Source organism: Silurus meridionalis, chromosome 12 (genome assembly GCF_014805685.1).
Source record: "Silurus meridionalis isolate SWU-2019-XX chromosome 12, ASM1480568v1, whole genome shotgun sequence".
In the NCBI taxonomy this organism is placed as follows: Eukaryota; Metazoa; Chordata; class Actinopteri; order Siluriformes; family Siluridae; genus Silurus; species Silurus meridionalis.
The window spans coordinates 2,798,712-2,814,396 of NC_060895.1; the positions used below are offsets into that span (position 1 = coordinate 2,798,712).

Consider the following 15,685-nt stretch of genomic DNA (forward strand, 5'->3'; position numbering starts at 1 on the left):
ATGTGTGTAATATGTGGATATGTGTTAGTTAATGATTCAATAAAGGCCTTTTGGTATCTTAAAACTAAGCACAAAGCACACACACATCCAGAGTAATGTTCTTCAGAGGTGGTAAAAGTCCACACATCCTTCACTCAGTAGAAGCTGAAGATCCTCAAGACTCAAGACACTTTTTCACTCGAGTTAAAGTAATGAAGTTTGGGCTCTGACATGTACTTGGTAACGTGGTAACTGGACCTCATGTCATATTTATATAAAATAATCTAATGTTGTTCTTTAATGAATGTATTCAGTCTGAACATCCACCATGTTGAACACAAGCAGAGAAAAGATGATGATGAGGTGATCAGGAATGTGTCTGTTCTCAGTCATGTTTACATCACTAACCCCCTCTGTCTCATCCACGTTAACCCCAGACTTCTTTTCACCTTCTACCTGCTCATTGTGAGCTTCATAAACTAGTCTACGTCTGTGGTGTGTGAGAGACTGGAAATGATACACCAGGGGATTGAAAAAGGCAAGAAACAGTTCAATGGGCTGAAAATGTCGAAAAAATATTTTAATGTCAACAAATAGATTCGAGTCTGTTTTGAAAATGTAGGAAGGAGAAAGTACAGATATTTGTGTAAAAAATGTAATAAGTGAAAGTAAAACGTCTAAATAAATAAATAGTGAAGTACAATACTGATACCAGAAAAATACTTAAGTACAGTAACTAAGTATTTGTACTTCATTACTTCCCACCTCTCATGCACTATTTCCCAATTTATACACCTCACCAGCAGCACTTTGGTGGTCCTGGGATATGAACTTATGACCTTTTGAGTCTGGTTCCTCTCAAGGTTTCTTCCACATAAACATCTAGGGGAGTTTTTCATTGCCACGAGCTGCTCATCAGGGATAAACACACATCATTCACTTGAACTCAAATTCTGTGAAGATGCTTTGAGATACTCTCCATTGTGAAAAGCGCAAAGGACTTGAACTTGTACCAAAAAGACCAACGATTTAACCACTGAGCTACCACGAGATATGGGGTGTGTGACAAATTAGACTCTTAGATAATTAAACTATTACTAACTATAACTATTGTAAAAAAAAAAAAAACGTGAAATTGACACATATAAGGATGTACCTATACGAGGCCACACTACATTTCTACGTCCGTTCCCTAACATATCTTCGACCTCATCCTCCATCGTGTCGTTTTTTTCTCTCACTTCCTGAGCTGTGACCTGATTGTTCTGCTTTATTTCTGAAATCGTTGTGCTGTTTTTATCCCCCCGTATTGCTTTGCTCTGCCAAAAACAAGGCGAATGAAGCACTTCTGAAGAAAAAATAAAAAGCGTCCGCATTGTGATTGCGGTTGCTTCCTTTAACGATTACATATAAGATTATGCACCAGTGGTTAAGGGAAATAAATAAATAAATAAAACAGCCAGTGTGAATGCAGCCTGAGGCAGCACTTTATGAGTGTGACGATAAGCCTGGATTTGGGATGCAGCCAGTTGGATTCGTACACTTTGTAGTGTGAATATAAATGACTGCGGATGTTTGGGTCATAGAAGAACTGGTGGGCTTATTGCGGTGTGTGTGGGGGAGTAAAGAGAAAGAGAGAGAGAGAGAGAGAGAGAGAGAGAGAGAGAGAGAGAGAGAGAGAGAGAGAGAGAGAGAGAGAGAGAGAAGCTCTCTGTGAGCTTTATCGACCATGTTGTGATGCAGCGGATGCATTGATGATGATGGTTTTGTGCAGTGTGGGAGCTCATTTTGTCTAACCTCGTCTCTTTATCCTGGAGGGCTCTCACACACACACACACACACACACACACACACACACACACACACACAGACAAACAAAATCAGTGCTATGATATAATGTCACTGTTATATGGAACCTTAGTATCTTTGAATGCATTTAATATGACATTGACATACGGCAAATATATTTTATATACATATAGATTCTTCAAAATGAAAAAAAGTATATAAATAGAATACATTAACATGAGATTTTAATATTTGCAAATAAAGCCCAAAATATTCCTAATTGTAGCCTGTTCCTATTCAAAAGTACTTTTTCAGTCCTATTTATACAACATATGTTTTATAATGAAACGTATTGACCCATTATTTTGTACATTTATCTTTAGTTTGTATTTTATTTTTCTTTATTTTATATATTTATTTATTCATTTTTGCTAGGCAGTGCCTCGTTACGACACCTCGGACCGTGTTTGCGGCACCGCACACGCCTCGGTTTCCGGTAGTGTCATGGCGGCCTATGCGGGTGCGTTTCAAAGCGCCGGTAGCATTGAGGAACATAAAGAATTGAAGCGTAAAGCGCGAGAGGAAGTCCTCCAGAAGGTAAACCAGCATTTATAACAGGTTTACTGGATACGAGCTTTATAATAATTAATTATTAATGAAAATGTAAAGCTGCTCGGGAAGCAGTGGTGCGCTACATGGCTAATGTTTTTAGCCGACTGCCAAATCGCTTCTTATGTATACGCAAGTGTCCTGTTTAGAATACTGAAGTCTCCCAGTGTAGAGTTCAGTCAGGTCTTTAAAACTCACCTTCGCACGGCTACAGTATATAACTGTGTGTTATGTTCAGTGCGAACCGACTCCTAGAAGCTGACTAAAAGAATTAGCTTCTGAAGAGCTTATTAGAGTCGACTCCTAAAAGCTGAGTCAAGTTGTCGACCTTGAAAACGCTGGCTCAAAAAACCGACTCCTATAAAGCTGACTCGAAGAATTGATTTAAGAAAAACCCTGACTGAATTAATTGATTCCTAAAAAGATGACTCAAAGATTCGACTCCTTAAAAACGTAATCAAAGAATAGGTTTCTAAAGAGTCGACTCTTAAAAAGCTGACTCAAAGAATCGACTTCTAAAAGGCTCAAAGAACTGACCCCTAACAATCTCTCTTCTCTCTCTCGCTAGGCCAAGCGTCAGTATGAGAAAGACGAGCGAAAAGAAAAGCAAAGGAAGGCCCGAGGTGAAGACACCTGGATGCTCCCAGATGTTGAGCAGCGGCTGCAGCAGATAAATGAGGTGTGTGGGGGTGGGGGTGGAAGAAGGTCTGTGCACACATGTTTATTCCTAATGATTTTGTTGTGGTTATTCCCCCCCTTTTTAGGACCATTCTGTGAAAAGCAAGAAGAAAAAGGAGAAATCCAAGAAGAAGGAGAAGAAGAAGAAGAAAGAGAAGAAAGAAAAGGCGAAATCCCAGGACGATCAGTCGTCTGATAACTCTGAGGTCTTCTTGCTGGTCTATTTATTTGTCAGCATGTTTATATTGTACACTTCTGAGTACAAGTTTCTTATTCATACTAATGTTTATAAAGTATTTTTAGTGCCTTTCTTTTCTTCTCTGATGTATTTTGTACTTTGGTGTTCTTTTTCACGTCTCTTGATCACGAATCTGCAGGAATCTGATGATTGGGTGGAGGCTCCGTCTATAAAAGGAAGTGTTGATAAAGCATGGAAGGTCTCGGATCAGACTCAGACACAGACCACCAGCAGTTCCAGCGAGAGGGTGCGTGTGAAAGGCTAAAGAGGGAATGAGAAAGCGTGAAAAAGTGTGTGATTTGGGACACGCCCACAGTAAACTCACAATGGGCCGACCGTTTGTGTTTCTCAGCAGAGAGACGAGTGGATGACGTTTGACTTTTTGGCCATGAAGACAACGTCGGTTGCCGAGCGTCGAGCAAAGAAGGAGGCGGAGAAAGAGGCGGAGCGCGAAAAAGCACAGAGCATCGAACAGGTGACGCGACGTGTGCGAGTAAAGGCGCGTTTCCCTATTTCTGTTTGTGTGTTGAAGGGTGATGTTTAAGCCCCGCCCATCTGCTGTATCTCTCAGGCCGGCCTTCACAGATTGGAGCTAAATCCATATTGGAAAAATGGAGGGAGTGGACTGCCCCCGGAGGAAGGTGCCAGTAGTGCAGCTACTAAAGGTAAACACACATTCTCACACATTTCAACCCTTTAATGGAATTTGGTGGGCGTGGCTAAATGTGAATCAGCCAGATGACAAAAATGGAGCGAAGTATATTAAATAATTTAGTCCCTGCCTCTGTTTCTCTCTGTCCCTCGCTCTCTCTCTCTCTCTCTCTCTCTCTCTCTCTCTCGCTCTCTCTCTCTCTCTCTCTCTCTCTCTCTCTCTCTCTCTCTCTCTCTCTCTCTCTCTCAGCGGCCGTGGTGGATGATGGAGGACGGGGTTGGCTCATGAAGTCCTATCAGAGGATGAAGGAGCAGGCCGAGAGAGAGAGGCGTAGCCTGGATGAAGTGGTGGCTGAGAGATATGGGGTACACACACACACACACACACACACACACACACACACACACACACACACACCTTAAACACTCTCTTGAGGAACCCCATGCTTGTTGCACCTCTTGGTGACTGATAGAAAGCAGTTTAGCGCTCCCTCGTTATGTTTGACCAACCAGATTCAGCTTTTGGTGCTGGAAGTTAAATCACTCCAAATGTGCAAATAAACATTGAATGAAATTAAATTTTTTTAGACTACAATTGATTGTGTTTGTGTGTGTGTGTGTGTGTGTGTGTAGTCCATGGAGCAGTTTCAGAAGAGACTTAAGGAAGCAGAGGAAGCCGTTTTCTCACAGAGGAAAGATGACCGAGACATTGGGAGGAAAGGAGAGGGATATGGACGGACACAAGGGTGGAGGAGAGACAGGGACAGAGAAAGGGACAGGGACAGAGAGAAGGACAGGGATAGGGACAGGGACAGTGAGAAGGACAAGGACAGAGAGAGAAACAGAGAGAGGCATTGGGAAAGGCAGAGGGACATCGGTAGAGAACAGTGGGGTAAAGAGCGAGACCGGGACAAAACAGAGAGCGAGACAGAGACAGAGAGCAAGACAGGGACAAAGAGAAGGATATTGGAAGACGGAAGGACATAGCGAGAGACCGAGGAACGGAGAGAGAAAGAGGACGTTTCCTCAAACCCTTAGACTCTGAAGACTTCTTGCCTCTGGGGGAGGGCTTTAGGAGGCCTGGATTGACAACCTGCTCTTCCAATCAGAGCTCAAGGAAGTTCCTGAAACCTGGAAATGATTATGATGATGCTGTCCCTGCGTTGAAGAAGAGAGAGGAGAAGAAGGATGGAGTGAAAGAGAAGGAGGAGTCAGTAACACTAAAGAAGGAGGAAGAGAGAAGGACTGCACCAGTGCAGAAGAGCAGGTGAACACACACACACACACACACACACACACAGTGTTCACTCTTAATTACCCATTAAACATGCTCGTGTGTGTGTGTGTGTGTGTGTGTGTGCACGGAGGTCGTTGCATATCTGTATAGGACACAAGTTTAAAAATATTGGAACAGCAATCAGCATTTTCTCCTGTTGCCAAATACGCACAATGCACTGCCTTTTATTGTTTTTTGCCAGAGACAAAAAAAAATCCATGATCAGACATTAAAAAGTAGTACCTTGTGCATGTGGGTTGCCATATTGTAGAAGCGCATGGTTCGTGTACACTTGGATTTCTAGATTAAAATCGAAGGCTGTCGTTATTAGCGCTAGAGTTCGACCGATTTTTCTCTGGCCGATGGCTACGTTTAAAAATCAGGGCAGCCGATTGGAGATATATGATGTCGATTTTTTTGGGACTTTTTTCCCCCTTCATGTTATAAAATCAAATTCTCAATTAAGAAGACGTGATACAGAAAGTTGCCTAAATGAAACATTTATTGAAGAACACAACCCTCTCCAGTCAGTGCACTGGTTACCAGGTTTTTGTACCCGCGCCTACCTGGGGTCTGCATGCACAATCGGCCGATGCCGATTAATTAAAAAGTGCGAAAAATTTGACCAGATTAATCGTCCGGCCGATCAATAGGTCGACCTCTAATCAGTACCAAAATTACTAAATTCTGGTTGCCAGTTTGAGACGTGTACAACACACTAATGCGCTAATTTATGTTACTGAGATGAGATCACGCACTGCTGTGTTTGCTTGCATGATGGATCATTTTGGACACACACACACACACACACACACACACACACACACACACATACAATCTTGTTGACTTAAAACAAACATTCTGACACCGAAACACTGTTATACAGAGCTCACATTGACTTATTAGGAAATGTGGCTTATTATCACATTTTGTGTGTGTGCACGTGTCTGTGCAGTGACCTGAACTTTATCAACCTCTTTGTGCTACATCCCAAATTAGCTTTGTGTGTGTGTGTGTGTGTGTGTGAGAGACTTTACAGTTTATTACGCTACTGACTGCTAATCTGTATTTTAGGATGTTTTCATCAACATGTTCATTTCAGTCCAATTCCTCCCAGTGGCTTATAAATACAGCTGAGTGCAAAAGTTTACACACCTTTGGTTTTTCCGACTGGGGAAAAAAATCCAACAACATTAACATTGTCTATTTGACAATAAGGTAGGTGCGCAAACTTTTGCACACGGCTGCGTCAAAGGGCCCAAAATATAAGGATATTATTATAAGACATAATCGTAAATTCAAGCGGGACCATGAAAGAAAGGAAAGAGAAGAAGGAAAAGAATAATATAGCAGGAGAAGCTCTTTGAGAAGTGGAATGATGTAGCTGAGGCTGAAGAACAGCATGCTGACAGCTGAAGGTTCTCCTTTAGCGTTTTCATGCGGAATGAAAGTAGGGTTTATTTATTTATTGAAAGCAAAGACAAACCCCTTCCATGGTAAATCTGAATATAAAAATACAGATGATTAGATACTAATAGACTCCTGGATCACTGTATAACAGTAGATCATTGGTTGGGATTTTTTTCTTTGTGATTACAGTTCAGAGAGTGAGGAAGAGGAAGAAGAAGAGGAAGTGCCTCTCCTGACCGACGAGGAGATGAATAAACTCGGGGCCAAACTTCTCAAAGCCGAGCTCATGGGGAATACGGTGAGGTGAAAACGCTCCACTGAGGCCACTGAGGTCTCGTTCTTTTTCCCCGCCAGTGGTTCAGTTTTCAAACCTGAAGAAAGCGTATATGTGTGTACTGTGTGTACTGTAAGACAGCGGGAATGTCTCAATCTAGAACAGTTGTTCCCCAATCTCCCAGAATGATGCTGCGAGATGTTTGGGATTGTAAACGAATCCTCCACGTGAGGTAAACACTGATTAGTATGGAAGTGCATGCCATGTAAAAGGGGTCATCGCAGTCATTACCACCGTATGACGTACTAGTAATGTACTAAACCTCATGCGCTCCCGTCTTACAGCGGGGCGCTAATTTGTTAATGTCTAATTTGCATAATGCTGTTTCATTTGCATATATTTGTAGTCTCATTTGCATATTGTGTGTGTGTGTGTGTGTGTGTGTGTGTGTGTGTGTGTGTAGGCTCTAATGGACTCGCTGAAGGCTCAGCTAGAAGCTGCGCGGAAGGCGAGAGAGAATCAGGTTTACAAACCCAAAAAGGTGTGTGTGTGTTTGTGTGTGTGCTGTGCAGTGTCTGTATGGTTTGTGTGTGTGTCCGTATGTTATAATTGCCCTTCTTGCTGTCTGTGTAGCAGGAGGCGGAACAGGAAGTGGTCTTGTTCAGAACAGACCAATCGGGACACTCGTGGCCGGTCAGCGGCTCCTCCCAGCACGTGGAGCCGAAAGGTGGGCGGAGGAAGAAGAAAGCGGTAAGAATCCGTCGTTCCTTTCCGTTTTTTTAATTCTGCAATCCCGGAACTGTGACTATTGCAAATTCATTTATTTTTTAACAACTTTTCCAAACACTACATGGACAAAAGTATTCCCACACCTGACTTTTCCAGCAAAACCGTTTCCATGACGTTGGACTCACCATTGTATTAGATGTCTCTGGAAATGTTTTTCCTTCACTTGGACAGTGAGACCCAAACATGTTCTAGCTGTTTGTGCACAAAGCCAGCTCCATGAAGATCCGCTTTCCAGGGGTTAGGAGTGGAAGATCTTCCTGCTGTAGAGCTCCGAACCTAATGAACACCTTTGGGGATGAATTGGAGCTTCACTGCAGGCTTCCTCATGTCACCTCAAGCAGTACCTGACTTTACTAACACCATTATGGTGAAATGAAATCTCGCACAGCTCCACAAAATCTTGTGGAACAAATTTCCAGAAGAGTGGAGCTTATATATGCTTTCTTCATGTTTAAAAAGAAGCTCATATCAATCTTATGGTCAGGTGTCCACAAACGTTTTGTCCTTGTAGTGTAAGTATGAGCAACTTGTGACTCACAGTCTAATGACTGTGGCACCCTTAGCAACACACACTTCTGCCTTTATTTCTCACCTCTTACAGAACTCTGTGTGTGTGTGTGTGTGTGAGAAGAGCCTCTTGAGCACCCTTTCAAATGTTAATCCACAAATAATCAACAAGGGTGATTAAATCATTTAAGTGTGTGTGTGTGTGTGTGTGTGTGTGTGTGTGTGTGTGTGACGGCAGATCGAGACCCATGTCGCCGGCGAGCGTGTGCGTTACTTTGCAGATGATGATCGCTTGGATCTAAAGGAGATGGTGCGCCGGGAGAAGATGACCTCAGCTCAGGATCAAAATGCCCTCTACTCCCGAATGGCTGCTAAGGTGGGTACTTGTGCCACAATCTGGCAACCAGCTTCACACATATTTACAGCAACTTGTAACCAGGATTATCAAGACCACTTTGAGAGCCCTTTCTAACACTTGTACACAATCTGGCAACCCAAACCCATTCTAACATCAACCGATACATTCATCAACTTTGGTGGCTTAGATTTTAATCGACATCCAAGTGCACTTCAAATGCGTCGTGTGTTTCTCCAATCTGGCAACCCATATTCACAATTTACTGCTTTCTAATATCTGATCATGGATTTTTTTTTGTCTCTGGAAACCAATGTCAATTAGCAATCAAAGGCAGTATCTGGCAACCAGACATACAGAGATTGCTGTTTCAACGGTTTCAATCTTGTGTCCTTTACAGATATACAACGACCTATGTGCACACGAGCATGCACGCACACACACACACACACACACACACACACACACTCACGCTGAATGTAACAGATGGTGAACATCTCTCTCTGCCTTTCTTCATTGCTCTCCCTGAGAGCGAGTATGTGTGTGTAAAACATCGAGGGTGAAAACTGTATTAATAAACTTAGAAAGACGTCACTGTCACCATGGAGACTGGAAATGAAAGTGCCAAACATTGCACATTTTAGCTTTTTGTCTTTCTCTCTCTCTCTATTTCTTTCTCTTTCTCTCTCGCCCTCTCTCTCTCTAGAGTAAATGCTCTAGCGTTACCATGGCGATTATGCTAAAAATATGTACTTATTTTAGCTGCATGTGCATGATGAATGCCAAGTCAGCAACAGCAGTTTTGTGTCTTTGTAGCGTGCGTGTGTGTGTGTGTGTGTGTGTGTACATGTGCGTATGAGTTGCGCACACTAACGCATCTACTGATACACACTGATGCAATGTCTCACTCTGTCAATCAAACATGTCAAGGACAAGAACACACTTCCCATAGAACTTGTTGCCACGGAGATGATGTCTTTACACACACACACACACACACACACACACACACACACACACACACACACACACACAACTGATCCCAGTAAGAATAGTGCAGTACTTTATAAAATACCTAAAACCCTGTTAGAAAAGGTGGAGAACGATATTTTATAGAAATTCTGATTCTGTTTTGATTTCATTGATCCGTTCAGTGCAGTATATACTGAGCATGAACATGTACGAAAGCTTTAAGAACTTGAGGACCTAGAGAACAGCATGAAGGACATCCTAAAAAAAGAGAGCTCTGAAATAAGTAAGAACCTACTGAACAAACAAATTGAAAATGGCTGAAGAACAATAAACTGATTCCGGTTTTTGAAAAAAAGAAAGAATTACATAAAGCCATAAGGAGGTAATGAGGTAGTAAAGCTGTCAGAATGTGAACATAACGATCATGACAAAGTAAAAAAGCCACCAGAGCGTAAAGAGGTAGTAAAGCGGTCAGAGTGAAACGCAGTAGTGAGCCGTCAGAACATGACAAGGCAGTAAAGCCTTCAGAATGTAATGAGGTAGTAAAGCCATCAGTGTAATACTGTAGTAAAGCCAACAGAGTGTAACGAGGTAGTAAAACTGTCAGAATGTAAAAAGGTATTAAAGCGGTCAGATCACAATGAGGCAGTGAGGTAATAAAGCCACCAGAGCGTAATGAGGTAGTAAAGCAGTCAGAATGTAACAGAGTATTAAAACCGTCAGAGCACAATGAAGTAGTAAGGTAAAAAAGCTGCCCAAAATTAATAAGGTAGTAAAGCAGTCAGAGCACAATTAGGTAAAAAAGCGGCCGGAGAGTAACAATGTAGTGGTTGAAGGTTAACGAGGTAGTAAAGTGGTCTGATCTTAATGAGGTAGTAAAGGTAACCCAGCCGTCAGAAAGTAACGAGGAAGTAAAGCCTTCAAAACCTAATGAGGTAGTACAGCGGTCGGAGTGTAACTAGGTAGTAAAGCGGTCTGAGCTTAACAAGCTAGTAAAGCAGTCAGAATATAACGAGGTAGTAAAGCGGTCTAAGCTTAATGAGGTGGTGAAGTGGTCTGAGCGTAACGAGGCAGTAAAGCGGTCTGAGCGTAACCAGGCAGTAAAGCGGTCTGAGCATAACGAGGCGGTAAAGCGGTCTGAGCGTAACGAGGCGGTAAAGCGGTCTGAGCGTAACGAGGCCTGAGCGTAACGAGGCGGTAAAGCGGTCTGAGCGTAACGAGGCGGTAAAGCGGTCTGAGCGTAACGAGGCAGTAAAGGTAACACAGCCGTCAGAAAGTAACAAGGAAGTAAAGCCTTCAAAACCTAATGAGGTAGTAAAGCGGTCTGAGCGTAACGAGGCGGTAAAGCGGTCTGAGCGTAACGAGGCGGTAAAGCGGTCTGAGCGTAACGAGGCGGTAAAGCGGTCTGAGCGTAACGAGGCAGTAAAGGTAACACAGCCGTCAGAAAGTAACAAGGAAGTAAAGCCTTCAAAACCTAATGAGGTAGTAAAGCGGTCTGAGTGTAACGAGGTAGTAAAGCGGTCTGAGTGTAACGAGGTAGTAAAGCGGTCTGAGTGTAACGAGGTAGTAAAGTGGTCTGAGCGTAACGAGGCGTTAAAGCGGTCTGAGCGTAACAAGCGGTAAAGCGCTCTGAGCTTAACGAGGTAGTAAAGCCTCAACATGTCCAACATGGTCAGCAAGTAACAAGGAAGTAAAGACATTAAAACCTAATGAGGTGGTACAGCTGTCGGAATGTAGCGAGGTAGTGAAGCTGTCTCAAAATAACGACCGTAATTAGGTAGGAAACCCATCAGAACATAGCGAGGTAGTAAAACTATTAGAACGTAACAAGGAAGTAAAGTCGTCAGAGCGTATTGAGGTATTAAAACCATAAAAATGTAATGTGGTCGTAAAGCTGACAGAACATGTTGTAGTAAAGTCGTAAGAACGTTATGAGGTAGTAAAGCCTTCAAAGGTAGGAAAAGTCCTCAGAACGTGACATGGAAGTAAAGCTGTCTGACCATAACGAAACTAACTGGGTTGTAAATTCATCCAAACATAGGTCAGTAGTAAAGCTATCAGAACATAACAAAGTAGTAAAGCCGTCAAAGTGTATTGAGGTACGTAAAGCAATTAAAATGTAATGAGGTAGTAAAGCTGTCAAAACATTACAAATGTAACAAGGTATTTAAACAGTCAAAACATAGCAAGGTAGTAAAGCTATCAGAATGTAATAAAATAGCAAAGCTGTCTGAGTGAATTGTGGTAATAAAGCAGTCAGAATATAACGAGGTAGTAAAGCGGTCGGAGCTTAACGAGGTGGTGAAGCGGTCGGGGCGTAACGAGGTGGTGAAGCGGCTGGGTGTAACGAGGTAGTAAAGCGGTCGGAGCGTAACGAGGTGTTGAAGTGGTCGGGGCGTAACGAGGTGGTGAAGGGGTCGGGCCGTAACGGGGTGGTGAAGCGGTCGGAGCGTAACGAGGTGGTGAAGCAATAAGAATGTAATGACGTACTAAAGCCTGTACTAAAGTTCTTGTGCGTGTGTGCATGTTAGATGATGGGCAAGCAGGATGGTGATAACTACACACTGGATGACATGTTTGTATCGAGCGCGGCTCAGAGAGAAAGGGAGGGGCTTGATGAAGAGAGAGCGAAGAACCGAGCGATGGGAGAGGGGCGCCGCCTTGAAGCTCGAATGGATAAATGTCCGTTTGCTTCAGCAACGCCGAGCTGCCCAAACACCTGGTTGTGGCTATCGGGGCAAAGGTAAGTGCTAATTACCCCACCTATGCCAAACTACCCCCTTCCTCCCACGCCCACACAAACACTAATTATCTTTACACGCTGTTGAATGTCATGCGTCGAAACTTTCACCAACCCCATTAGTTCCCTTGTGTGCTAATAATTACACGTATGCTATTTGACTACGATGCTACTACAGCTAAAACCTCGTGTGTGTGTGTGTGTGTGTGTGTGTGTGTGTGTGTGTGTGTGTGTGTATAGGTGTATCTTTGCCTTCCTAACAGTGTTTCATTGACTGAGGGACACTGTCTCATTGCTCCACTGCAGCACCACTGCTGCTCAACTGGCTTAGACGAGGATGTGTGGAATGAAGTTCAGGTATCTGTTTTGCTCGCACAGACACACACACAAAAGCATACACGCACACCTGCAAATTAAATTCACATCGTCACTTTTTTCCCCGTCTCTCTTTAGCTTTTCCGCAAGTCTTTGGTTCAGATGTTTGAGTCTCAAGGTCTCGACTGCGTTTTTCTTGAAACTCACATGAACCCTAAGAAGCGCATACATATGCTGTACGAGTGTGTTCCACTTCCACGCGAGCTTGGGGATATGGCACCCATCTACTTCAAGGTAACTTATAAGACGTTGAGACAGAAACCACCAGATAGATACAGGGGTGGAGGAAGAGGCTGAGACAGAGGGATGGATAGATGCAAGGCCAGGGACAGTCATTGAGACAGAGGGTCAGGTAGATATAGGCTCATAGACAGAGGCTAAGACAAAGAACCAGATAGATACCTGGGCAAAGAAAGCATCTGATACAAACAGCTACAGAGCAGGAATGAAGGCTGAGACAAAGGGACAGATAGCTTAAGAGGTAAAGATGGAGGCTGAGACAGAGGGGCATACATTTACAGGGGGTAAATGGGGAGTCTGAGATAAAGCAACAGATACATGGAAAGAGAAATGGCCTGAGACAGATTGAGAATCTCAGACAAAAAGACAGATATGAGGGCAGGTACAGAGCCTAAGACAAGAAAAAGAACATAAAACGGATGAATCTGCAGATAAAGAGGGTGAGGTAAAGACTAAGGCAGAAGGATAGATAGATGCAGGGGCAAAGACAGGCTGAGGCAGTGGTACAGGTACATACAGGGGCAGAGATGGGGGTTTAGGCAAGGGGACGGTTGGATATAGGGGCAAAGAAGGAGTTTAAAGCAGTGGGACAGGTAGATACAGGGGCAGAGACGAAAGCTGAAGCAGTGGGACAGGTAGATACAGGGGCAGAGACGAAGGCTGAGACAGTGGGAACGGTAGATACAGGGGCAGAGACGAAGGTTGAGACAGTGGGAACGGTAGATACGGGGCAGAGACGAAGGCTGAGGCAGTGGGACAGGTAGATACAGGGGCAGAAATGGAGGTTGAGGCAGTGGGACAGATATATACAAGGGCAGATAAGGTAGCTGTGCTGATTATATTGTCCTGAACACACAAAAATACATTCTTGTGTCATGTTTGTGTGTCCAGAAAGCCATCATGGAGTGTGACGAGGAGTGGGCGATGAATAAGAAGCTGGTGGACCTGTCCTCCAAGAACATTAGACAGGCTGTAAGACATACACTTGTTCCTGGTTGAGGCTCTTCCCCTTATCTTTTGCTCTTCAGTGGGATCATGCATCATCTGTTTGCGTGTGTTTGTCCAGGTTCCTCGTGGTTTGCCGTACTTCTCTGTCGATTTCGGTTTGCAGGGAGGATTCGCCCACGTCATTGAAAATCAGGACAAGTTTCCATACTACTTTGGGAAAGTAAGTATCCGCTCACACGCGCATACACATGCTTATGCAACGTATCCTGACACTCTGCGTTCTCACAGGAAGTCCTCGGTGGTATGTTGGACCTGGAGCCGAGACGATGGAGGAAACCGATCCGAGAGAACTTCGATGACCAGCGGAAAAAGGTCCTGCAGTTCTCGCAGTGGTGGAAAACCTTTGACTGCACCAAGAGCCAATAAGAGAACTGCATTCATTTTGGGGGAGGGGTCAGGTGCAGAATCACGGGGAGTCCACGGGGAGTCCACGGGGAGTCCACGGGGAGTCCACGGGGAGTCCACGGGGAGTCCACGGGGAGTCCACGGGGAGTCCACGGGGAGTCTGAACTGTCAAATGATATATCGTTGAGCTGGAACATTAAAGTTTTGTTGTTTTTTTATGAAACATTTGTGTTGTTACATGTGTTTGTGTCTTTATTGATTAATTATTGAGATGATGTACATGTGTATAAAGTGTACCCAATGTCCTTCCTACCCAGTAATGTATTAAATCAGCCAAGATAGAAAACTAAAGTTGTGGACCAAGTGTGCAGTTCTTGGACATCCACATGCTGAAATCTTGCCATTTGCCCCCAAGGTTTTGCCACAGATTCTGAATCAAGGTGAGGTCCCAACCCCCTTATTTATGTTTTTTTTCATCTCTGCCCCTTTATCTACCTGTTTCTCAGTCTAAGCCCAGTCTCTGCCCCTAAATCTATCTGTTCCTTTCTCTAACCCTCTGTCTATTACTGTTTATCTGCCTCTCACCCTGTCTATGACCCTGTATCCACCTGTCCCCGTGTCTCTGTCTCCAACTCTGGTATCTATCAGTTCCTCTGTTTTAGCCACAATCTATGCTAGGATTGCTCTGTCCCCAATCCTGACCAGTCTCCCGTCTCTGCTAAGGTAAAGAATTGTCACACCATGATGCTGCCACCATCATGCTTCATTGCAGATGATTAGCAGTGGTAGGAGCAATCTTCCTTGGAGCAATCTTTGCTGCAATCTCTCTTTGAGCGAGGTATAAAACAATTGGCCGTCTTAAGAGGTCACGTGAGCTTTGATTGGCTGCCATCTACATGTGACGTGATCGGATGACGCAACAAATGATTCACATCATACATCAGACAAGACAGAGCCTCCACAAATCTGTGCCCATGTTTCTCAGCGAGGCAGGCTGTTCTGTCCTCTGTGTTTCTTCCACTTTTGTGACAAATTGATTGGGGTTTATATCTGTGAGCAAAGACCTACAAAACGGTGCATGAAGGGAAGGTGGTGAGGAAGTGAGGAAAGATTAGGCAAAGACACTGAGACAGGAAGGGACAGAGAAAATGAGCAGACAGGTTGAGACAGAAAAAAGAGAAAAATGTCCTGAAGGCAAAACAGGGACGTAGTGTGTTGCACAGTTTGAAATGACCTATATTCCTTTTCTCTCTCTCTCTCTCTCTCTCTCTCTCTCTCTCTCTCTTCACACAGCTCTAAATGATGATCTATTTTCTGACACACATAACATGCCTAAAGGCCCTAAATCCTGTTGTGGGTTATTTTCATTGACCTGTGTGTCGAATTCTATGAAATCATAAATGATAATTTATTTGTTACTGTGGACGTGGTCTTGCTTTCTTTGGAGGCCA

General features: G+C 43.7%; 1 protein-coding gene across 1 annotated transcript; it reads left to right on the forward strand.

Moving 5' to 3' along the window:
* The first annotated feature begins 2,227 nt into the window (after nucleotides 1–2,227).
* On the forward strand, nucleotides 2,228–14,457 carry cwf19l2 (CWF19 like cell cycle control factor 2). The gene is given in 20 exon segments (XM_046863505.1): nucleotides 2,228–2,364; nucleotides 2,945–3,055; nucleotides 3,141–3,260; nucleotides 3,432–3,539; nucleotides 3,645–3,767; nucleotides 3,864–3,957; nucleotides 4,194–4,309; nucleotides 4,577–4,841; nucleotides 4,844–5,210; nucleotides 6,819–6,927; nucleotides 7,367–7,444; nucleotides 7,537–7,653; nucleotides 8,438–8,575; nucleotides 12,058–12,211; nucleotides 12,214–12,269; nucleotides 12,507–12,623; nucleotides 12,720–12,875; nucleotides 13,773–13,853; nucleotides 13,948–14,049; nucleotides 14,118–14,457. Coding segments are annotated over 20 exon segments (2,643 nt in total). The 5' UTR covers nucleotides 2,228–2,271; the 3' UTR covers nucleotides 14,256–14,457.
* The last annotated feature ends 1,228 nt before the right edge of the window (nucleotides 14,458–15,685 follow it).